The sequence below is a fragment of the Plectropomus leopardus genome, chromosome 6 (genome assembly GCF_026936395.1).
Source record: "Plectropomus leopardus strain MGB_pleo_1.0 chromosome 6, ASM2693639v1, whole genome shotgun sequence".
Classification (NCBI taxonomy): domain Eukaryota; kingdom Metazoa; phylum Chordata; class Actinopteri; order Perciformes; family Serranidae; genus Plectropomus; species Plectropomus leopardus.
In genome coordinates, this window is record NC_142181.1 from 35,823,053 (window position 1) to 35,842,338 (window position 19,286).

The 19,286-nt window shown below is 40.9% G+C and overlaps 1 protein-coding gene across 1 annotated transcript; it reads right to left on the minus strand.

Annotated features, from left to right (window-relative positions):
* Positions 1–1,491: 1,491 nt before the first annotated feature.
* On the minus strand, positions 1,492–18,854 carry LOC121942855 (scavenger receptor cysteine-rich type 1 protein M130-like). Its single transcript, XM_088079345.1, has 14 exons — positions 18,722–18,854; positions 17,258–17,302; positions 16,889–17,182; positions 12,377–12,691; positions 11,981–12,283; positions 10,631–10,951; positions 10,232–10,531; positions 8,828–9,133; positions 8,418–8,720; positions 6,735–7,034; positions 6,353–6,652; positions 5,845–6,171; positions 3,789–3,874; positions 1,492–3,200 (listed from the first exon to the last, which is right to left on the minus strand). Exons 1-14 carry the CDS (start codon positions 18,756–18,758, stop codon positions 3,090–3,092), a joined length of 3,348 nt encoding a protein of 1,115 aa, XP_087935471.1. The 5' UTR covers positions 18,759–18,854; the 3' UTR covers positions 1,492–3,089.
* Positions 18,855–19,286: the final 432 nt, after the last annotated feature.

The following is a 19,286-nucleotide window of genomic DNA, read 5'->3' on the forward strand; positions in this document are numbered from 1 at the left end:
AATCCTGTCTGAGTGTTTGCTTGTGGGTCCTTCCCCATCCACAGTTCCCAGCCACCACATTTTTCATTTCCCTCTTGGATAGAAAACAAATAAATGTATTTCCCAAAATATTCTATTGCTTTAAAGAGGCATTCTGTCCTTACAAAAGTCAATAAAAACCAGATAGGTTTGACATAGTTTTGGGACTCTGGTACAAAAGGACCATGTCCAGATGTGCACAATCACATCTTAAAACAGATTTATTTTTTATTATGTTTAGATAGAAAACCTGATTGGTATTGTGATATCTTGTTGGCTTATTTGCGTGGCCATGTTATATCATACTGACAGCAGTTTCTGTGTCATGCTTGAAACAAACAGCTCATTGTGACTGCCACTGTTAAATAAACAGAACTGTATTGTCATGGTTAGTCTGTGATAAATGAATTCAGAGTGCCTGAAATGCTGCTTCCATTTCCCAACAGACAACTTTTAATGATGACAGGCAGCACTGCATATCATCATCAGCTGTCAGAAAAATCTCACCAACATCTGCCTGTCAAAAATAAGAAAAGCTTGTCTTCCATTTTTAAACATGCATTTTTTTATGTTTTGCAAAGAGTTTTCATTGTTTGGCTTGCTCCCTGGGTAATTTGGGGGCTTTTTATGCCACAGAAACAATACGGGCCTTCAAGAACACCATCAGCTGTTGCAGAAGAAACCCTGACAACACCTCCATCAGGAGCCTGATTTAACAAACAGTGAAGCAACAAAAAGGCTTTTAATCACACAAAAAGATGTTACAAGGATTTGTAAGTATATGGGTTGCTTACTGAGCGATGTCATGGAGTTCCTTTTAAACATGAGCAAATTGGCTTGATGTCTTAAAAAAAAAGGCAATGAGCAACCAAAAGAAATTACCCCAAATTTAGCAAGAAAATGACACAAAAATTGGTTAAAAAACAAATCTTGCAAAAGAAATATTTTATTTTAGTCAATATGTAGCCATTGTCACTATAATTATAGTTTTCCCTACCTTTTGTCTTTTAATTTTCTTTTTAAGACACGAGAACAAGGCAATGAGCAAAGAAAGAAGAAATTAGAAATAATTAATTACATGAAAGTTTGCATGTAAAAATAAAAAATAAATAAAAAGTTGAAAATACAAACTCATTTTAAATACAGTTTTTTTCACCTAACTTTTTTTCTTTCTTTTCCTAGACATTTTTATTTTTCTGAGCTATTCCCTTGCTTTTTAGAAAAATATTTTTCTCTGAATCTACTAACTTTGCAATTTATGGAACATTTCCTACCAAATTGCTCATTGTATTTTCCCAGTGTTTCTGAAAGAAATCATGCCAATTTGCTCAAGGTTCAAAGATTTAAATACTTGTAAAAGGCATCTGAAAGCAGCAAAAAAAAACGTGATGTCACTCTAAGTTTCAAAGGGTTAAAGCTTCGCTAATGCTTTTTTTGTTGTTGTTTTTTTGTTGACATAGACTCAATCTAATGTAGAGGAAATCATTTTTATTTATTGTGTTACATTTTTAAAAAGCTAATTTAAAAGCAAAAACACTGGCCTAATAACAAATTATATTTGTACTTACATCCAAATAATATCAGTTAGTGGTACAAACATTTCTGTGCTTCCTTCACAACAATTAACTTTCCATTAGCTCTCTCAGTTGATAGAACTGCACCACCATTACTCATAGCTTGTTTTCATCATGCAAAAAATATAATAAGTGACTACAACCGTATTAGCATATTTAGCCCCAAAAAATCTGTTTTGTTTACCATGATGGTGCTTGTTTACAATGAATAAGAAATGCTAACGCTTAATAACATATGAAAGCCCTCAGGGGCGAGTGAGAAAAACTTTTTTTCTTTTTCATGTGTAAAATAGAGTGGGGGAAAAAATTGCACTTTTTATTTTTCTCCATGTGTGGAACCTGGCAATTTTTTTTTTTCGGGAAGAAAAGAAGGCTCATTTTCTTAAGTGTTTCTTTTTGTAATACTTATTTTAAACATTACAGGCTGGAGCACACCACTACCCATGTCCCAAATTGGACCAATAGCATCCATGTTCTTCCATGCATCTCTTATGTGTTAGCAGGTTATGTAACATGACTGTAATGTCTTTCTTTTGGCCATGAATGTGTCATACTTGGTACTAATCTGCTGTGAGTGTCACGGGTGGAATATCATGTACTGTCAGCAAGTCAGATTGAGGATCAACTTTTTGTGGCCTCATACGTAGAATTATTCAAATTCTGATGTATGAGAACTTTCATGTTATATAAAAGGTTATGGTCATAGTGGTCACTGTCACTTTCAGCAGTTACAGTACTCTGCGTTTGTGTTTTCTCATGTTTTATCTTCAAAATGCAAAATGCTAAATCTAACATCAACTGCAGTAGTTACCAACAGCCTCCAGCAGGGGTGCATTCAACTGTTGAGCTGCATTCCTCATAATAAGGGATCATGGTCACCTGTGCTTTAGGTCAATGTGTTCATCTGCTCAGGACACTATTTCTAATATAGTGCGTTCACATATTGTCAGTGGGACATTTGGACACTTGCAGGGAAAATGATTATTTTTCTATATGTACTGATAGCTATAACATACAGGCTTTGTAAGAGTTGTAGGACAAATCATATGCAATACATCCCTCTCCTGTCTCCTCTGGCCCATCCATCAATTATTTTTTAATCACAAAAAAAATTCAAACAACAGCAATGACTGAGCAAGTCATTGCTGTTTGTTTCAGATTAAACACCTAACTGGAAAGGAAGAAACTGTGACCTCTAAGCTATTAAAGTCATCATCATAAGTATAAGAATTCTGGAAAGAAAAGCATAAATGTAGCAATATTCTGGTTAATTTTTTTTCCTGCATTTTTTTTTCTTTTTTACATTTATATTTTACTTCGTTAAGCCCCAATACTGAGTCATCTCTGGAAAAGTCCACTGGATACGTGCACACCTGAAGGACAAGATGAGACAGACAACATGAAGAAAATCAAATACTGACTCCAGAAGAACACTCTGGAACACGCTCTGATGTGGCTGTTGTATGAGAGCTGAGTGGTCCTTGTGGCCGTGCAATCCTACTCTGGCCCCTGGGCTCCTCCTGACCCCTCACCCAGCAAGTCTTGAGCACCACCAACAAAATCCAGCTTGAAGCTGTCCTCTTGTTTTGGCTTCTGCCCACTGGTGTTCTAGACGGACAAGAGAGAATATGTCCTCAAGACATAAAAGTTTTCAACTCAAGCCCCCATATTTTGTAGAGTTCTCTAAGATATTCTCAGAAAATGTTTGGTGCAACCAGTTTGTGTCAGTGCAGCATGACCTATTAACTAAATAATTAGTCTTAAAAGTCTAATGCAATCTATGCCTTGGAACTTGGTGAGCTTAAATTCAAAGTGACTGTTGAGTGTCTCTGCCTAAAATAAAATTCTAAAATAAATGCCAGTAAAAACATTGAGGGAAGCTGTGGTCTCATACTCTCACAGCTTTAATAGCTACTAAGACGTGAGGGATGTTTATGAATCATCTGAATGTGAAGCCAGTAGTTCATATAGTTCATCGCAGCTGGGTGCTTACTGCTGCTTTTTCTACCCAGTAAGTACGTTAGACACTGTGCTGAAATTAGCTGACCAATATGGACAAATATTTACTCATATTACTCATATATTGTTACTGTTTAATTGTGGTATTGGTGGTGGTGGTGGTGGTGGTGGTGGTGGTGGTGTGTGTGTGTGTGTGTGTGTGTGTGTGTGTGTACTGTACATTAATGTGTACAGTACCTTAAAGTATAAATACAGGACAGCTCCAGACACCAGAGCCAGCACCAGCAGGACAAAGACTCTGATGATCAGATGTGTTACAGAGGCTGAAACAAATTGACAATAATTGCATTAAGGAACACGAAAGCAGCAAACCTATAACTGAACTTTATATGAACTTTGTACATCTATACATGAAGGCATTGGGCTCTATCTTCTGCTCAGTGCAAGGTGAGGCACAGCACAGCGCAAGTGTCATTGCAACCAACGCAGTTGTCATTTTCAGGCCCAGCACCCATGTCCTTTAAGTGAGAAATATACTTGTGCCCATTTGTGCACCCCTGGACGTGTCAGTCTTAAAGTGAAGTGTGGTCAGGCGCCCTGTAGGTGGATTGCTATTTTGAGGCAACAGAAAGCAAATGCACCATTGACCAAATAAAAACTGGTCTAAAGTCAAAGGTGCAGTTTGTTTCCTGCTATTTAAAGGGCAGATTATTCAGCTAGCAAGATGCACCTGCATGCAGTTCAGGCGTTTGGATCAGTCAGGTGGAACATCACAATAGAGCGGTGTAATGAGTCCTAAAATGCGAAAATCTGTTAGCTTTTTAGCACTTTCGGTTCTGTCATCTTAAGATCTATGGATTTTTTGAATGGGTTTTTGGTAAAATAAGGTCTGTGGTTAGCACAGGCTAAACATATGGAGACATTTTTTTTGCAACATAAAATATATCCGCTTAAACCTGATTTTTGATTATAAGGTTTTACTCGTCTTAAAGAAGGCGGCTGCTAATAAGTGGCTAAATGGGACTACAGTGTTTGTCAGGGAGGTTAGATGTTATCACAGCTGCAACAGAAACTCATTAAACCCACCCGCCTTTACAGCTTTACAGATTTGCACTCTAAGTTGTAGATTTATCAGTTTAGAATATTTTTCGATCATGTTTTAACGTATTTTTACAGTGTTTGTAGTGGTGACGTTTAATCAAGCGACCGTAATGTAGTTCATGTATAGCCTAACAATAGCTTTTTGCTTCTGGTGTTTTAATTTACGCTTCAAAACGCACAAAAGTGGTGATCATCTGTGAAGATTATTACACTGAATAAATGGTGTAAGTCTCATAAACTTATGTTTGGCACAGAGCTTATTTTTAGCGATAACCGAAAACCCCATTTCAAAATCCCATAAGGTTTTTGACAAGGTAACCAGTGCGATGCCTACTTCCTGGTTGGCCTACAAAAATCATCCCTTCTGCACTCTATACAGCCCTCAAAGTCCCAGCATTCTTTGTGGCATGTTGTGTGATGCTCAACCTGCTGCACACTTTCCTGCCAACCAGGTGGTGGTGCCAGTTGTCCCGCCTTCCTCCTTTCAATGACTCCTTGCTCCAATTGTGTTTTCCTGAAGGCTATTTAAGTCTGCCGTACTTTTGCCAGTGGGTGGCTGTGATTTCAAGTGAGCAGTTTGCCTTGGTGCTGTGCGCATTGTATTGCTATTGTTTGTTGTATTCGTTAACTTAACTGTTGTCCATGCTGCCTGAGAGGAAGCACTCAACTTGTAAAAGGAACTGGGCTGTAGAGTAGGTTTTTGTGTTTGTATATTGTGTTTATGATAACCTACATACTCTGTTGTTGCTCCACCCCTTAGCAAAACTCTGTATAGCTTATGTGTGTTTACTGTGGGCTTGATTGGGTAGTTACAGATTTCTTTTGTTTGTTTTAGTGTTAGGTGTCGCCCTTCGCCCTCTCGTTGTGTTCACGTGTTGCCTGCTACTGCTGTATAGCACAAGCATCTAAACAATAAACGGCGCTCCAGCCTGTTTACCACCACAGCGCTGTTACTTCCCTTTGTCCTTAGACTTAACATCTGCAGTATGTAACACTAGCAAAATGGACTTTGGCACGCCCTCAACACATTTGCGCTATAGATCGTTAAAATGGGGCTTACTGTCTTCTGTCTCATGTGCATGTAATCACTTTTCACCTCATGACTAATATCTCTTGTCTTATTCAGACAATACTTTCAAGCCTTGATGTGTGTCACATTTCCCTGCTTAACTAAGATTCTCTGTGAAGTTACCTCCAACAGTGAGATAAAGCAACTGGCTTTCAGAAGAGAAGTTATGGGAGAAAGCGTAGATGTGATAAACACAGCGGTACTCCCCTCGGTGGGTATGGTCTGCAGCAGAGAACAGGAAATGGGCGGAGTGGTTGACAGCTGTCAGTGTGTAGTTCTTTGGTGTAGCCGAGTTGGTCAAACTAAGCTGGAATGAGCCTCCTTGATATTGTGGCAGGATGAAACAGCTGATGGTGAAGTCAGAGCCCATGAGCACTTGAACTCTCTGCTGCTCAGCCTCATACAGACCGTCAATGTGGGAAGGGAAGATGACTGGCTGATCTGGAAAACCTGGGAACCCAGTAGGGGATAGACAATTGAGGGCAAATATTAAGAACATCAATTTCCTCAATCTTCATCTTAATTTATTAGTTTTGACAAAGTGAGCACTGAGCACAGGAAGATGAATGAATTTGTGCATTGGCAAGAAATGAAAAAAGCAAAAGATGTCACTGTCATTGTTTGGGGTTACCTGAGCAGATCACCTCTAGGTAGAATGCCCAAAAATCCTGTTGGAATACACACTCCCGGAGTATCAAACCTGCCTGAACACATGAATGGCTGATGTGCCATGGACGGAAATTGTCAGGAAGGTGTCGTCCTTTTGTTATAACAGCAGAACCACAGTTCAGCTGTCCACACACTGCAGATGCAAACTTCTGATCCCATTCAGGGACCTGGTTAGCCACTGGTCTCCACTCTCCCTGGTGTTCCATCTCTAGTGTACCATCACAACGACTGGTTCCTCCCGACAATCTGATGATATTAGGCTCTGAGCAAAGACAGGAGCATAATTATTAAAAGACAAAAAAATTAATTTATGAGTAAGATCAAAGCTGCACGTCCTCTTCTACCTGAGCAGGTGAATCCAACAGCTTTGCCAGATGAGCAGGTGTTTCTATCTGAGCTTCTACAGTCCAGGAGAGCAGACTCATGGCCTTCACAGTGGAACTCTTTGGACCACACTGGAGCCTCCACCTCTTCATAGACAGCTCCCTGGAGTACTGAAGGAGCTCCACAGCCAAGTTCCCTGCAGACCACCTCTGCATCCTGCTGGTCAAAGTCATCTTCACACACTGGGGACCACCTCTGGTTGGACTTCACCTCCAGTCTGCCTGAACACAGACTGGCTCCATTAACCAGCCTGACAGATTCTGTAGACATAAATGAGCAAGATTATGAATAAACTCCAATAAACAACTGTTGGTTTGATAAATTACTCTGAACTAGACCTGGGCGAATTAAGGGATTGTTTTTGACAAAAACCAGTTGATTACTGATGGAACAGTATACTATTTAACTAAATGACATGCAGCAGGATGACCAAGATGTTTCTGGTGAGTTATCTAATTTTGGTTGAGTTTGAATAAAATGTGTTTTACATGAGTTAAAAAAGTGATTACTCTTGTCTTGGTTTGGTGAAAGAGAGAAGCATGAATTCAGGAGGTCTACAGCAGTATTTCTCTGTTCAGTAATGAAAATGAGCAAAAGAATGGTACCGTTTTAACATTTTGTACATTTATTTTGTGTATTTATAAAACCAGAAATGCCAATAGAGCTCACACAATGTAGTGAGGTCATGGGTCTGGGCAGTCGCTGCACCCAAATACTATCATTTACCATATACCCTGTTAAAATTAAGTATTAAGTATTCTAAGTATTATTAAGTATTAAGTGGATAATTTGGGATTACTGAATAAGGTTGTGTCAAATAGTAATACTAATGTATAGTCCATGTAATACATACAGTAGCTGGCAGTCAGCGCACTTTAGTTTGTAGAAATAAACAGACAGGCAAACACTCCACAGGAGTTGATATCAAAATGTATTTTAGACACTTTCAAAAAAATCTCTACCTGAAAAGTCAATATCAGTGGACACTATTTATTTTCACAGTTTTACCTCGCCGTCACACAGCTTTTTCCTTTGGTACTACATTTCTCTACCACCGTCAGTTAGCTGTTTGGGTCATAAAGTGCTGTAAGAGGCCATTTTATAATCCAACTGAACAAAATTAGACAGTTAAAGTATTTTTTAAGGTAGGCCATTTTTAAAGTGGCAAGTATATAATACAGCCCCGTTTCAGAAATCCCAAACTATCCCCTTAAGGTATGAAAAACTAAAAAATGCCCAAGTCTGCTCTGAACACTGCTTTGCCACTTCTTAAAGGGTAAAAAGAGAGAACTAACAGTATTGTCTCTGTTTGTATAGCGTGTTTAATGCACTGAAACCAACACCAAACTGTTAGCTGTCAGTGTTCCCTGGGCAATGCAAGAAGAGGAACTGATGTTGACCCCATCCAACCATGCAGCAAGAGAAACAACTGAGTACCTTTTCATTGTCACAACTAAAAAATAAAAAAACAATGCTGGTTAACATTTTCCAGATTTATAGTTTCCTGTAGTACCACCAATGCTGTCACGTGTGCTTGGATTCAAGGATTACCCAATTTTCTCTTTCCTCAAAATGACAGCTACTGTATTTCTTAAAAGTTAAGTCTAATGAACAAACGGGAAAGAGATTGTTCATTGTGTTACCTGAGCAGTTGACCACTAGACTCCTTGTGGAAGGATAAGACCATATTACTGCACATTCCCTGATTGCAGATTCAGAATGACCACAGGAAGATGAGATTTTCCATGCATGTGGTTGGAACATAGAATCTTCTCTCCCTGTTGAAAGAACAGAACCACAGTCCAGCTGTTTGCATACTACAGCTGCAGAAATCAGGTCCCAGTTGTAAGGGTCATCAGTCACTGGTCTCCAGTCTCCCTTATTTCTCATCTCAAGTCTTCCATCACAGTGGCTGGCTCCTTCAACCAACCGGATATCATCAGGCTCTAAACAGATACAAGCGCATAATTATTACATGAAGTAAACAAAGTAAAGTAAACTTGCATTGGATAGATTTAAATCAGCCATATCAAAGGCACAGCTCCTCTTCTACCTGAGCAGGTGAGACCAACAGCTCTGCCAGGTGAGCAGTTCTCTCTAGCAGAGCTGGAGCCTGCACAGTCCAGGAGAGCAGACTCCTGGCCTTCACACTGGAACTCTTTGGACCACACTGGACCCTCCTTGTCTCCGTAGAGTCCCCCTTTGAATGCTAAAGGAGCTCCACAGCCAAGCTCCTTACAAACCACTTCTGCATCCTGCTGGTCAAAGTCATCTTCACACACTAAGGACCACCTCTGGTTAGACTTCACCTCCAGTCTACCTGAGCACAGACTGGTCCCATTAACCAACCTGACCGATTCTGAAAAAATACAACAAAGATCATTTCAAATTGAACTCTGTAGAGAAAGGGAAGGCTCATAAACCTGAATGGCTATCAGCCAGTGAACAACAAGTAAACCCACTGGCTTTGCAAGTAGAGGCCCATCATCAGTCATTTATCATTAGCAGATGAAATTTAGTAAAATTATGTCATCATGAGATAAAGATTTGTGACTGATAAGTGCACACTGACCACACAACTGCAGTGTGTCAGCCCTGTAATTCAAAGATGTTCTTTAAATCTCTCATGTTAAGAAATGAACTCAATGATTCTCAAATTTTTGGCTGCTCACTTTTAATGCCTGTGGTGACATTATGTTTTGGAGTTGTTGTTTATCCGTTCATCCATCTGTCCGTCCCATTTTTTGTGACTACGATATATCAAAAATGCCTTAAAGGATTTTTTCAAATTTTGCACCAATGTCCACTTGGACTTAACAACAAAGTGGTTAGTTTTTTTGTGGTCATAGTTTAAAGGTCAAGGTCACTCTGACATTGTTTGTCTCATATTCTAAACTTGGTATCTCAATAACATCTTGAGGGAATTTCTTCAAATCTGGCACAAACGTTCACTTTGACTAAACAATGAACTGAATAGATTTTGGTCATCAAAGGTCAAGGACATCTAATATTATTAATTAGTTTTGATACTTAACGTAGTGGCAGATACTTTTTTAAAGTTTATTTTAGGGCCTTTTTTACTTTATTATAGTGCAGCCAAAGAGAGAGGAAAGTGGGAGGAGAGTGGAGAATGACATGCAGCAAAGGGCCGCATGTTGGAATTGAAATGCTACAAAGGCCCCAGCCTATGTTGCACACTCTACCAGGTGTTTAAAGCAATTTAAAGACTTTTACTCAGCTAATATTCTAACAAGTACCTTTGATTTCTACCTATCTAAGTCTGTATGCACCTGCACCAATGTGGTTGAATTTAAAACCAAGCACTTATTCTTGATAACTTCTCCTCGATCTGCAGTTGGTTGGATGGTACCTCGCTTGTATGTTACATTGGACAAGCACATGAAATGTAAATGTAGGTGAAAAGACTGTATTGCACTTATGTGTTGGCCTGTGTTACCTGAGCACTGAATCTTCAGGTTGAAATGGGAAGTGTCAGACTTTATTGAGACACACTCTCTAGCAGACTTGGAATGAAGACAAGTTGATCTAATCAACCATATTAGTCTCTCAGACTGACTTTCCATTCGTTCTGTTGAAACAGCAGAGCCGCAGTTCAGTTGTCTGCACACTACATCTGCTGTCTTGAGATTCCAGGGAGACATTGTGTAATCCACTTTTCTCCACTTTCCCTCTAGTTGCATCTCCAGTTCACCAGCACATAGACTGGATCCTCTAACCAACAGGAAATCACTGGGTTCTGAGTACAAGAGTACAAGAGTAATTGGTCAAATAGATGGAAGTCTTATTTATTAAAATAGAAACTCAAATAAAATCAAAGCTACAGCTCTCCTTTTACCTGAGCAGGTGAGTCTTACAGTTTTGCCAGATGAGCAGGTGTTTCTATCTGAGCCTGAGATTTTACAGGCCCTGAGTGCAGACTCAAGACCTTCACACTGAAACTCTTTGGACCACACTGGAGCCTCCTTGTCTCCATAGAGCACCCCCTCGAGGACCGAAGGGCCCCTACAGCGGAGCTCCCTACAGCGGAGCTCCCTACAAACCACCTTTGCATCCTGAATATCAAAGTCATCTTCACACACTGAGGACCACAACTGGTCAGAATACACCTCCAATCTGCCTGAACACAGATTGGTCCCATTAATCAACCTTACCGATTCTGAAAAAAGACAGGAACAAAGATCATTTAGAATTGAACTCTGTAGAGAACAGGAAGGTTCATGAACATGAATAGCTATCAGCCAATGAACAACATGTAATCCCACTGGCTTTGCAAGTAGATTAGCCACTGATATTTAGCTAAAATATCTGGGCGATCTGATTAAAGCTTTCTAGGCATCAGCGTTCTGGTTTCTCAGCCGCTGAATGGAATGATGGTGGGTCTGATCTGCAGGTGAGTACCAGTGTTGTGTCGAAGGCTTTTTTCCTGTTAGTCTTTGATGATCAAAATGTAATGCATGCATATGATTAAATGTTCAGGGGCCACAGAAATGTTTATGACGGCCATCATTACCACGTTGGCTACACTTTGAGAAGCAATCCTTTTAGACATAGTGGAGCCTACATTCTTTGCACTATTTTTTGTTTAAACAGAATGAGTTAAACCCTTTTGCTTACTGAATATGTAGCCAAAGAGGTTTACTGTTTACGATTCATTTCTTCATATTGTAGAACTGAGGTTATGCTTCAACCTAGTGGAGATCCTGATACACTACAAAGCGGTCAGACTGACCTATACTGTAACACAACTATATCAGCAGCTATATAAAAACAAAACAACCAAAAAAAATGATTGCGTCCATTGTGATTCAGTCGATGTAGCCAACTGGCTATTGAAAATCATTCTCAGTGCCACAAAATATAAACAGGACATCTTTAACTGCAAAGCAGGAAATCTCAGTCTTAACTTCTTTGACATGTTCTCCCTTGGAGACTGAATAAGAAATCTCACTCAATGTTGCATTTTCATTTCCAGTGAACTTATGCCTTGTTACATGCACCTGTAACTATGGCGCTTATGTCAGCTGGGATGTAAAACTAAGCACTCATTCTTGTTGACTTCTCCTCAATCAACTGTGGTTTGTATTGTCACTCGTTGGTACGTTGCTTTGGACAAAACTATCAATAAATGTCAAAATAAGTGAAAATATTGTTTTTGTGGTTATTGTTATGCATTAGATGGTATTACCTGAGCACTTGATCTCTATGTTGTCAATGGAAGTGGAAGACTTTGTTAATACACACTCTCTAACTGCAGACTTCCATTGAAGACAAGTTGATCTAATCCACGCTATTGATTTATAGTAGGATTTTCTTTTCTTCCCTGTTGAAACAGCAGCGCCGCAGTTCAGTTGTCTGCACACTTCATCTGCTGCCTGTAGATTCCAGGAAGACATTTCTCCATCCACATCCATCCACTCTCCTTGTAGTTTAACCTCCAGTTCACCAGCACACGGACTGGATCCTCCATACAACAGGAAATCATCAGGCTCTGAGCAGAAAAGAGTCATTGGTAAAACATTGATGAAGTCATTTATTTAAACAGAAACTCAATTAAAATCAAAGCTACAGGACCACTTCTAACCTGAACAAGTGAGTCCAACAGCATTGTGAGATGAACAGGTCTTTCTATCTGAGCCTGAGATTCTACAGTCCAAGACAGCAGACTCATGGCCTTCACACTGGAAGTCTTTGGACCACACCGGAGCTTCCTCATCTTCATAGTGCACCCCCTGGAGGACTGCAGCAGGCCCACAGCCAAGTTCCCTGCAGACCACCTCTGCATCCTGCTGGCCAAAGTTATCTTCACACACTGAGGACCATGACTGGATAGATTGGTTAGACTTTACTTCCAGTGTGCCTGAACACAGACTGGTCCCATTAACCAGCCTGACAGATTCTGCAGAAGAAGAAACAGAGGACAAGAGAGAAAGACACAAAAAAAAAACATGCAGAGTTTGCATTTGAAGTATAGTAAATGTCAAAATGTTATTTATAGTGGGACGGATGGTTGAGTGCAGTGTGGGGAAGCTTCGGTGGGGAATCTGCTGTGGCTCCCAGGCACGACAGACCCCCAAAGGTGCACATTATTTGAGAGTGGACAAAGCAGATTTGAGATCTCTTAGGTCTGGACATATGTAAGAGTGATAGGCTTGGGAGGACCATTGGCCCATAAACTGAATCAAGTGTTCTGGGATGCCACTGCGGGAAGCCAAGGTGGCAGCTCAGATTCTGAAGGAGTGTCTGGAGTAGTGTATGGGAGAGATGACAGATTAAGAAAGAACATGACGAAAGTGTTGGTGGAACCAAAAGCTAGTAACCACCTTGCCGGATTCGGAGGCAAAGAAATGATCATCCTGGATGTGCTTTGGGATGTCCGGAAATGTAAGTAGTTGAAGAGAATTAGGAAGGGGTTTAGTACTGATTGAATGTTGAAGTAGAAGACAGGAGTGGGTTGGCCAGATTGGATGGTTTTGGTTCTTAGCTTCTGAACTTCCTTTGTACATGAGGCCCCAGATCAAGTGACTTGGCATTATCTTTCCAGCTCCGGGGGCAATTCGCCTACAAACCATCATCCGTTATAAAAGCCCCCAAAAACCAGCAGATGGAGCCGCATCAGTGAACAAGTTGATGTCATGAGGGTGAGGTGGTTGTTGTAGAAGAAGGACATCCCGTTCCAGCTGCCAAGGAGATAGAGCCACAAGCAGCCTCTGGGGAATGATGCAGAGAACGTCCCAGTAAGTGTCTCCATTGAATTGTTGAAGACGGGCCATGGCTTCCGAAGCAAAGTGGACACGATATTGGTGAAAACCACTGCCACCAAAGCAGGGGGCCAGAGTGAGAATGATGGCCAAGTAGTCATCCATTTCCTGCCGACAAGCAGGGTAATGGGAACACAGAACGTCCCTAAAGAGGGAGGAAGTGCAAGCAAATTCCGTGAGGAGAAGGCAAGAGAAGAAGCAAGAAATCTATGTAATAACCATCAAGAATCCGATAACGAAGATGGGATGGAACTGGAGAGAGACGGGAGATGAAAGCGTTATGATGGTGGATGGGAGGATTAGCCGTGGCCAGGGTGAAGGCAGGTGATGCCCGCCTCAACGTGATCAAAAAAAAGACCAGAACCCTGGAAAGGAAGTAAGCGGTGCACGGGATGAGAGGGAAAAGTTAGTGGTATCCTGGTGCCAACAGCCCTGGCCGAGACGGGTTGGGAGGTGAAGGCAAGAGCCCCAGTCAAGGCTGGCTGCTGCGGGTGTTGTAGATGAACGGTAGGGGGCACTGACATCCCAGTGCCAGATGCCCCAGTGAGAGTGAGCCGTTGTGGTTGCTGAGGTCGAACAGCCGAGGACATCAGCATCCTGGTGCCAGATGTCCCAACGTAAACCAACCGTCGAGGTTGCTGCGGGTGTACAACTGGGGGCAACGGCATCCCTGCGCCAGATGCCCCAGCAAGAATGAAGTGGTGTGGGTGCCAAGCGTGTACAGCTGAGGGCAATGGCATCCCAATGCCAGACGCCCCAGCAAAAGCGAACTGCTGCAGGCATTGAGGTTGAGCAGTAGAGGGCACTGGCAGCTCAGTACCAGATGCCCCAAGGAGAGTGAGCTGCTGTAGATGGCACGGTTGAGCAGGAAGCAGCGCTGGCATTCTGGTGCCAGATGCCTTGGCGAGAGCGAACTGTCGAGGTTGCTGCAGTTGTACAACAGGGAGCAAAGGCATCCCGGCACCAGATGCCACAGCGAGAGTGAAGTGGTGCAAATTGCCGAGAGTGTACAACCGGGGGCATCAGCATCCTACTGCCAGATGCTCCATCAAAATCTAACTGCTGCAGGCAGTGAGGTTGAGCGGTAGAGTGTACCAGCAGCCCAGTGCCAGACGCCCCATTGAGAGCAGCTGTAGATGTCATGGTTGAGCAGTAGGTGGCACCGACTTCCCGGTACTAGATGAGCCAACACGAGCGAGCCGCTCAAATTGAGGTGGGAGGCCAGTCGAGGGCACAGGTGCACATCCCTGCTTTCCTTGCAGCTCGTGCCACTGGTCATGGAGATTGGGTGTGGGCAAACTGGCCCTTCAACTGAGGTGCTGACGTCACGGCGCACAATGGGGGCCACCGTAATGACATCACCTCAGAGAGCACTGATGTTTACTCAGCAGCCACGGCATGCTGACGTCAGAGAGTTGAAAGTTTAGCTTTATTGTCTGTTCTGTGAAATGGGATCCCCCTGTCCCTCAGTGCTTGGGGGTGGGACAGGGTGGCCACTGTCCAGTCATATAGTTTTTGAAGGCAGCCAGCAGTCGGGAGACTTCGCCGGTGGCAAGCCACGGAGATGGTGGAGTGGGGACAACGGCGGGAAGCCTACACACCGAAGTTGCCTGCTCGCCGGGCAGCAGTTGCACGGCAGAGGTCGGCATCTCTGGCATTGAGGCAACGGAGAAGTTTTCAGTGTTGGATCCCGCATACGCCAGTGAAAACATCAAGGGTGGTCATCCTGGCGTTGGCCAAACAGATTGTCATCCGACGGGGACAAGGAGATGGAATCCATACTGCGGAATGGGTGAATAGGTGAATTGCAGTCAACAAGAGAGGGGAGAAGCTCGGTGGCGTGTCGGTACGTGCTCGTGCAGAATACGAGAACGAAAAAGGAGGAGAGGGTGAGGAGGGTATTTAAGCCGGAAGAGGTGTAAGGTGTTAATTTTTCTAATATGATTGGTTGTAAGTGCTTATTTGGTGGTATAAATAGGAAGTTTGATGTCATGTTTGACAGTTGGGTGTGCCAATCGAGTGTTGGCGATCAATGGCGCTGCTGAAATTTGATCTGATGGCAGAAACTCAATACCACAGGATTGCTACAGTGCAGGCTTTGGTTCCAAATGATGTCACTAGCGTTAGATGACGGCAACCATATTTGGTATATTTCAGCATCATTTTGATAAAGACAAGACAATTCCAATTAGGCCTGAGTGGTATGAAATATGAAAATCCTGCATTGTGCAATAACTTATCCAATGAAAAAAAGAAATCAAATATGTTATTTCTTACATGCATAGTTTTACTGGCCAAATTTAGGCATATTTGGTATGACTTTAACACTTAATTGTTTTTTAGCAGCAGCAAAACAACTTCAAGAATATGGTTGAGTTTGCTAATAACACTTTGATTTATTTTTTTAAATATAATTTGTATACTCTGCCTATGCTTCCAGGCCTTGGTGGTGCTTGATGGGTGCTCATTTCGGACTGTAGGATTGTAGGATCATAATGCAATGATGATGAAAATACAATTGATCATTCAGCACTACATCAAATGGAGTGCTTGTTGGGATGTTGAGCAGTGTCTGAAATCCCCTTTACACCACACTTTTCCAGTGTTGGTTGGAGTGGGGGTGGGCATTCATTTTGTAGCCTTTCAAAACTGATAATCACACAAGCATGTTTATTTATGCAGCAACTGGCCATATGTGGGTGAGAAATATGACAAGTTTTTTACTTATCTTTATTACATCCTCATACTACTGCTTCTGCTATTTTTTTGAACAAACGAGCAACTAACTAATACACTGAATATCTTTATGAAGAGACTGTCCAAACGTGTAATATACTTGTTCTATGTGGCCACACTTGAAGGTGAGGTGAAAAGTTGGGTGGGATGTATGAATCTTACCTTCTAAGATCTATTTGGAATTGGATTCATGAAACTAGTGTGTTGGAAAGGTCTCTAAACAAAGCAAAACAATCCTTGAGATGTTGCCAACATTACTGTGAATTTCAAACATGCTCTTGCCCACAAACACAATGAAATTAAGTAAAGTGACATGCTAAAAAGACCAACTTTTGTTGCCAAACCACAACACCACACAAAATATTGAACGTTTTCACTGAAAATTACCATCATCAATAACATTACATAGTTTATTTCTCACTGTAGATTTATTTTACATAAGACTAATGGAAACAGCCTACTTAGTGACAGTCCCTTAATGATGGGCCGCCGAAAGAGGAATATCAGAATTTAAGGTCTGAAGCCATGAGACTCCACAAGCAAACTTCCGAGCTTGTTTTGGATTTGAGTTTTTGTGTTGTGTCTGCTGATGTTGTTACCTGAGCAGATGATCTTCAGATTGGTCTGTTCAGTCATGGACCTTTTTCCTAAACATTTCTTCAGTCCAGATTCAGAATTAAGACAGGGAGGTTTGAAACTCCATGAAGATGAAGATCCACGCCTTGAAGATGATGTCTGAATTACAGAACCACAGTCCAGATGTCTACAAACTACGTCTGCTAATTTCAGGTTCCAGCCCAAGTCATCCACGTCACTCCATACTCCCTGACGCTTCACCTGTAGCAAACCAGAGCAGCGGCTGGATCCTCCCACCAACTGCAAATCATCAACGTCTATACACGGGTAAGAAAGCAGTTAGTAAAAGAATTTTGTGTGATTCTTCATTTGTATCGGTTTTCTCTGTTTACCTTTGACAACATTATTTTCTTCTGTCTGGAGACCTGGGGGGAATCCTGATAAAATAAAATAAAATAAAATAAAAGTTAACATTATATAATGCACACTCTTATCATGATGGCCCATAGATGGAGCAGATGGAGACATAAAATACAATGCTTTACATTTTAAGTTATAAGTAGTCATTGTGCAAAAAAAAAAAAAAAAACATCTTCAACTTAGGAGTCTCTCTATATATATATACACACACACACACACACACAGATGACATGCCAATATTACTGTTCATAATAATAATGATAATAAGAAGAAGAATCATACAACGTAAGAATAATCATAATAATCTATTTTTTTCTAATATTACAAGGTTCTGCAGACAGTCAATGACTGCCACCTAACTTTGTCATATAATAAACACTAATGCGTTCTAAAGCCATCCAGTTATGATTCTATGTATAAAATAGAAAATATACAGGCAACTTGGTTGGTAGAGTTTAGAGTCTGCTTCTGCCTCCCCAGCATTTGGACAGATGTGTGTGCAGTATAAATGCGGTCATGCCTGAGACTACAAACTATTGAAATAAGGAAGCGAAAAAGGATAAGTGGTACAAGGACACACGTCAGCCCTTAGCTTGTAATAAAAGCTTTAATTTTAAAATATATATATTATAATATCCCTTACTCCGCTCTATTATTACACTCACTCGTTCTGCTCTGCGCACAAAATGCGCCTCTCAAAATCAAGCTTTTAAAAATACTATACATTAAAGGTATTTTCTACTTTCATTGAGTACATATTTAACCAACACCAGTCCTAATCATAAATATCAAATATCCATCAATTTTCAGAATTTTAACCCTTTAAATGCAAGATTTTTGTCATAATGCCACTATGTTTTTAGATTTTTTTAAAAACACAAAAATGTATTTTTTTTTATTTATTAAGATGATCACAGCCTGGGATTTGTCAGTGATTTGCAGTTACATTGATTGTGACAGTGCACGAGTGGAAATAGTATGTATTTTCTCCATATGTCAAATATGGTTAGAAAAAAATAACATTATCAGGTAGAACATTACAAAATTTCAAGGCAAAAGCCCAGAATGACACCCAAACATAATACAGTGCATTTTTTATGCTTTGATGGCTATGAGATCAAAAATGTCAGGTTGAATGGGTTTCAATGGTGCATTTTTTGCACTTGACAGTGTGAATGTAACAATTTTGTTTCCATGGTGTATTTTAGACTTATTGTAGGAGCTGAGCTGGGAATTCACAGATTAAACAAAAATACACAGTCCTGCCAAAAATTATCAAAAAATTAAGAATGACAAGCGCATAAAATGTGCCAAAGGCATATATAAAATGTATTTGTTCACAGTAAAAATTTGGGGTTTTAATCGGTGCTGTTCCTAAACTCCTGCCCCAGTTTGGGCCTGATTAGTCAGTGTGGTTAAAGATGCTGAAGTCTTACCTGAGGTCCACAGCAACAGGAGCAGTGTGTGATCCATGATGTCCAGCTGGTGTATCCTTGCTGTATGTCCCTCACTTACTGGGTCTAGATCTTATATGTCTCTTTCAGGTCTCCTGTTGCAGTTTCCTCTCTAGCATTTAATCTAGTCATTGGGTTTTGTGCTATTTCTCACGTATCACTAGTTCCTAGTTTACAGGAACAGGAAGCTGCCAATGATAATCATATACTGATATCCTGTATTTTTATCACCAAAAAACACTCAATGTTCATCAGATAGGTGGTGCAGTACCATCTACTTACTGGGACTGCACTGTGTTTCAGTAGTTATACAATAAAACCATGAACACAACTTTGTTCTATTTTGAGTGACATGCTATCGTATGACATTTTTAGGGTATTTTGAACGACATGCTATAGTATGACATTTTTATTTTATTTGGAAGACATGTTATAGTATGACATTTTTATTTTATTTGAACGCCATGCTATACTATGTCATTTTTATGCCATTTTGGACGACATGCTATAGTATGTCATATTTATTTTTTTGGATGACATGCTTTAG

Excerpts from the sequence above, each read along its gene's own strand:
- LOC121942855 (XM_088079345.1), bottom strand. The coding sequence starts at position 18,758 with ATGGATCACACACTGCTCCTGTTGCTGTGGACCTCAG. Across the intron at positions 17,183-17,257 it reads AGAAAATAATGTTGTCAAAG|ACGTTGATGATTTGCAGTTG; the intron begins GTAAACAGAGAA and ends ACCCGTGTATAG. Across the intron at positions 6,653-6,734 it reads TGTTGGATTCACCTGCTCAG|AGCCTAATATCATCAGATTG; the intron begins GTAGAAGAGGAC and ends GTCTTTGCTCAG.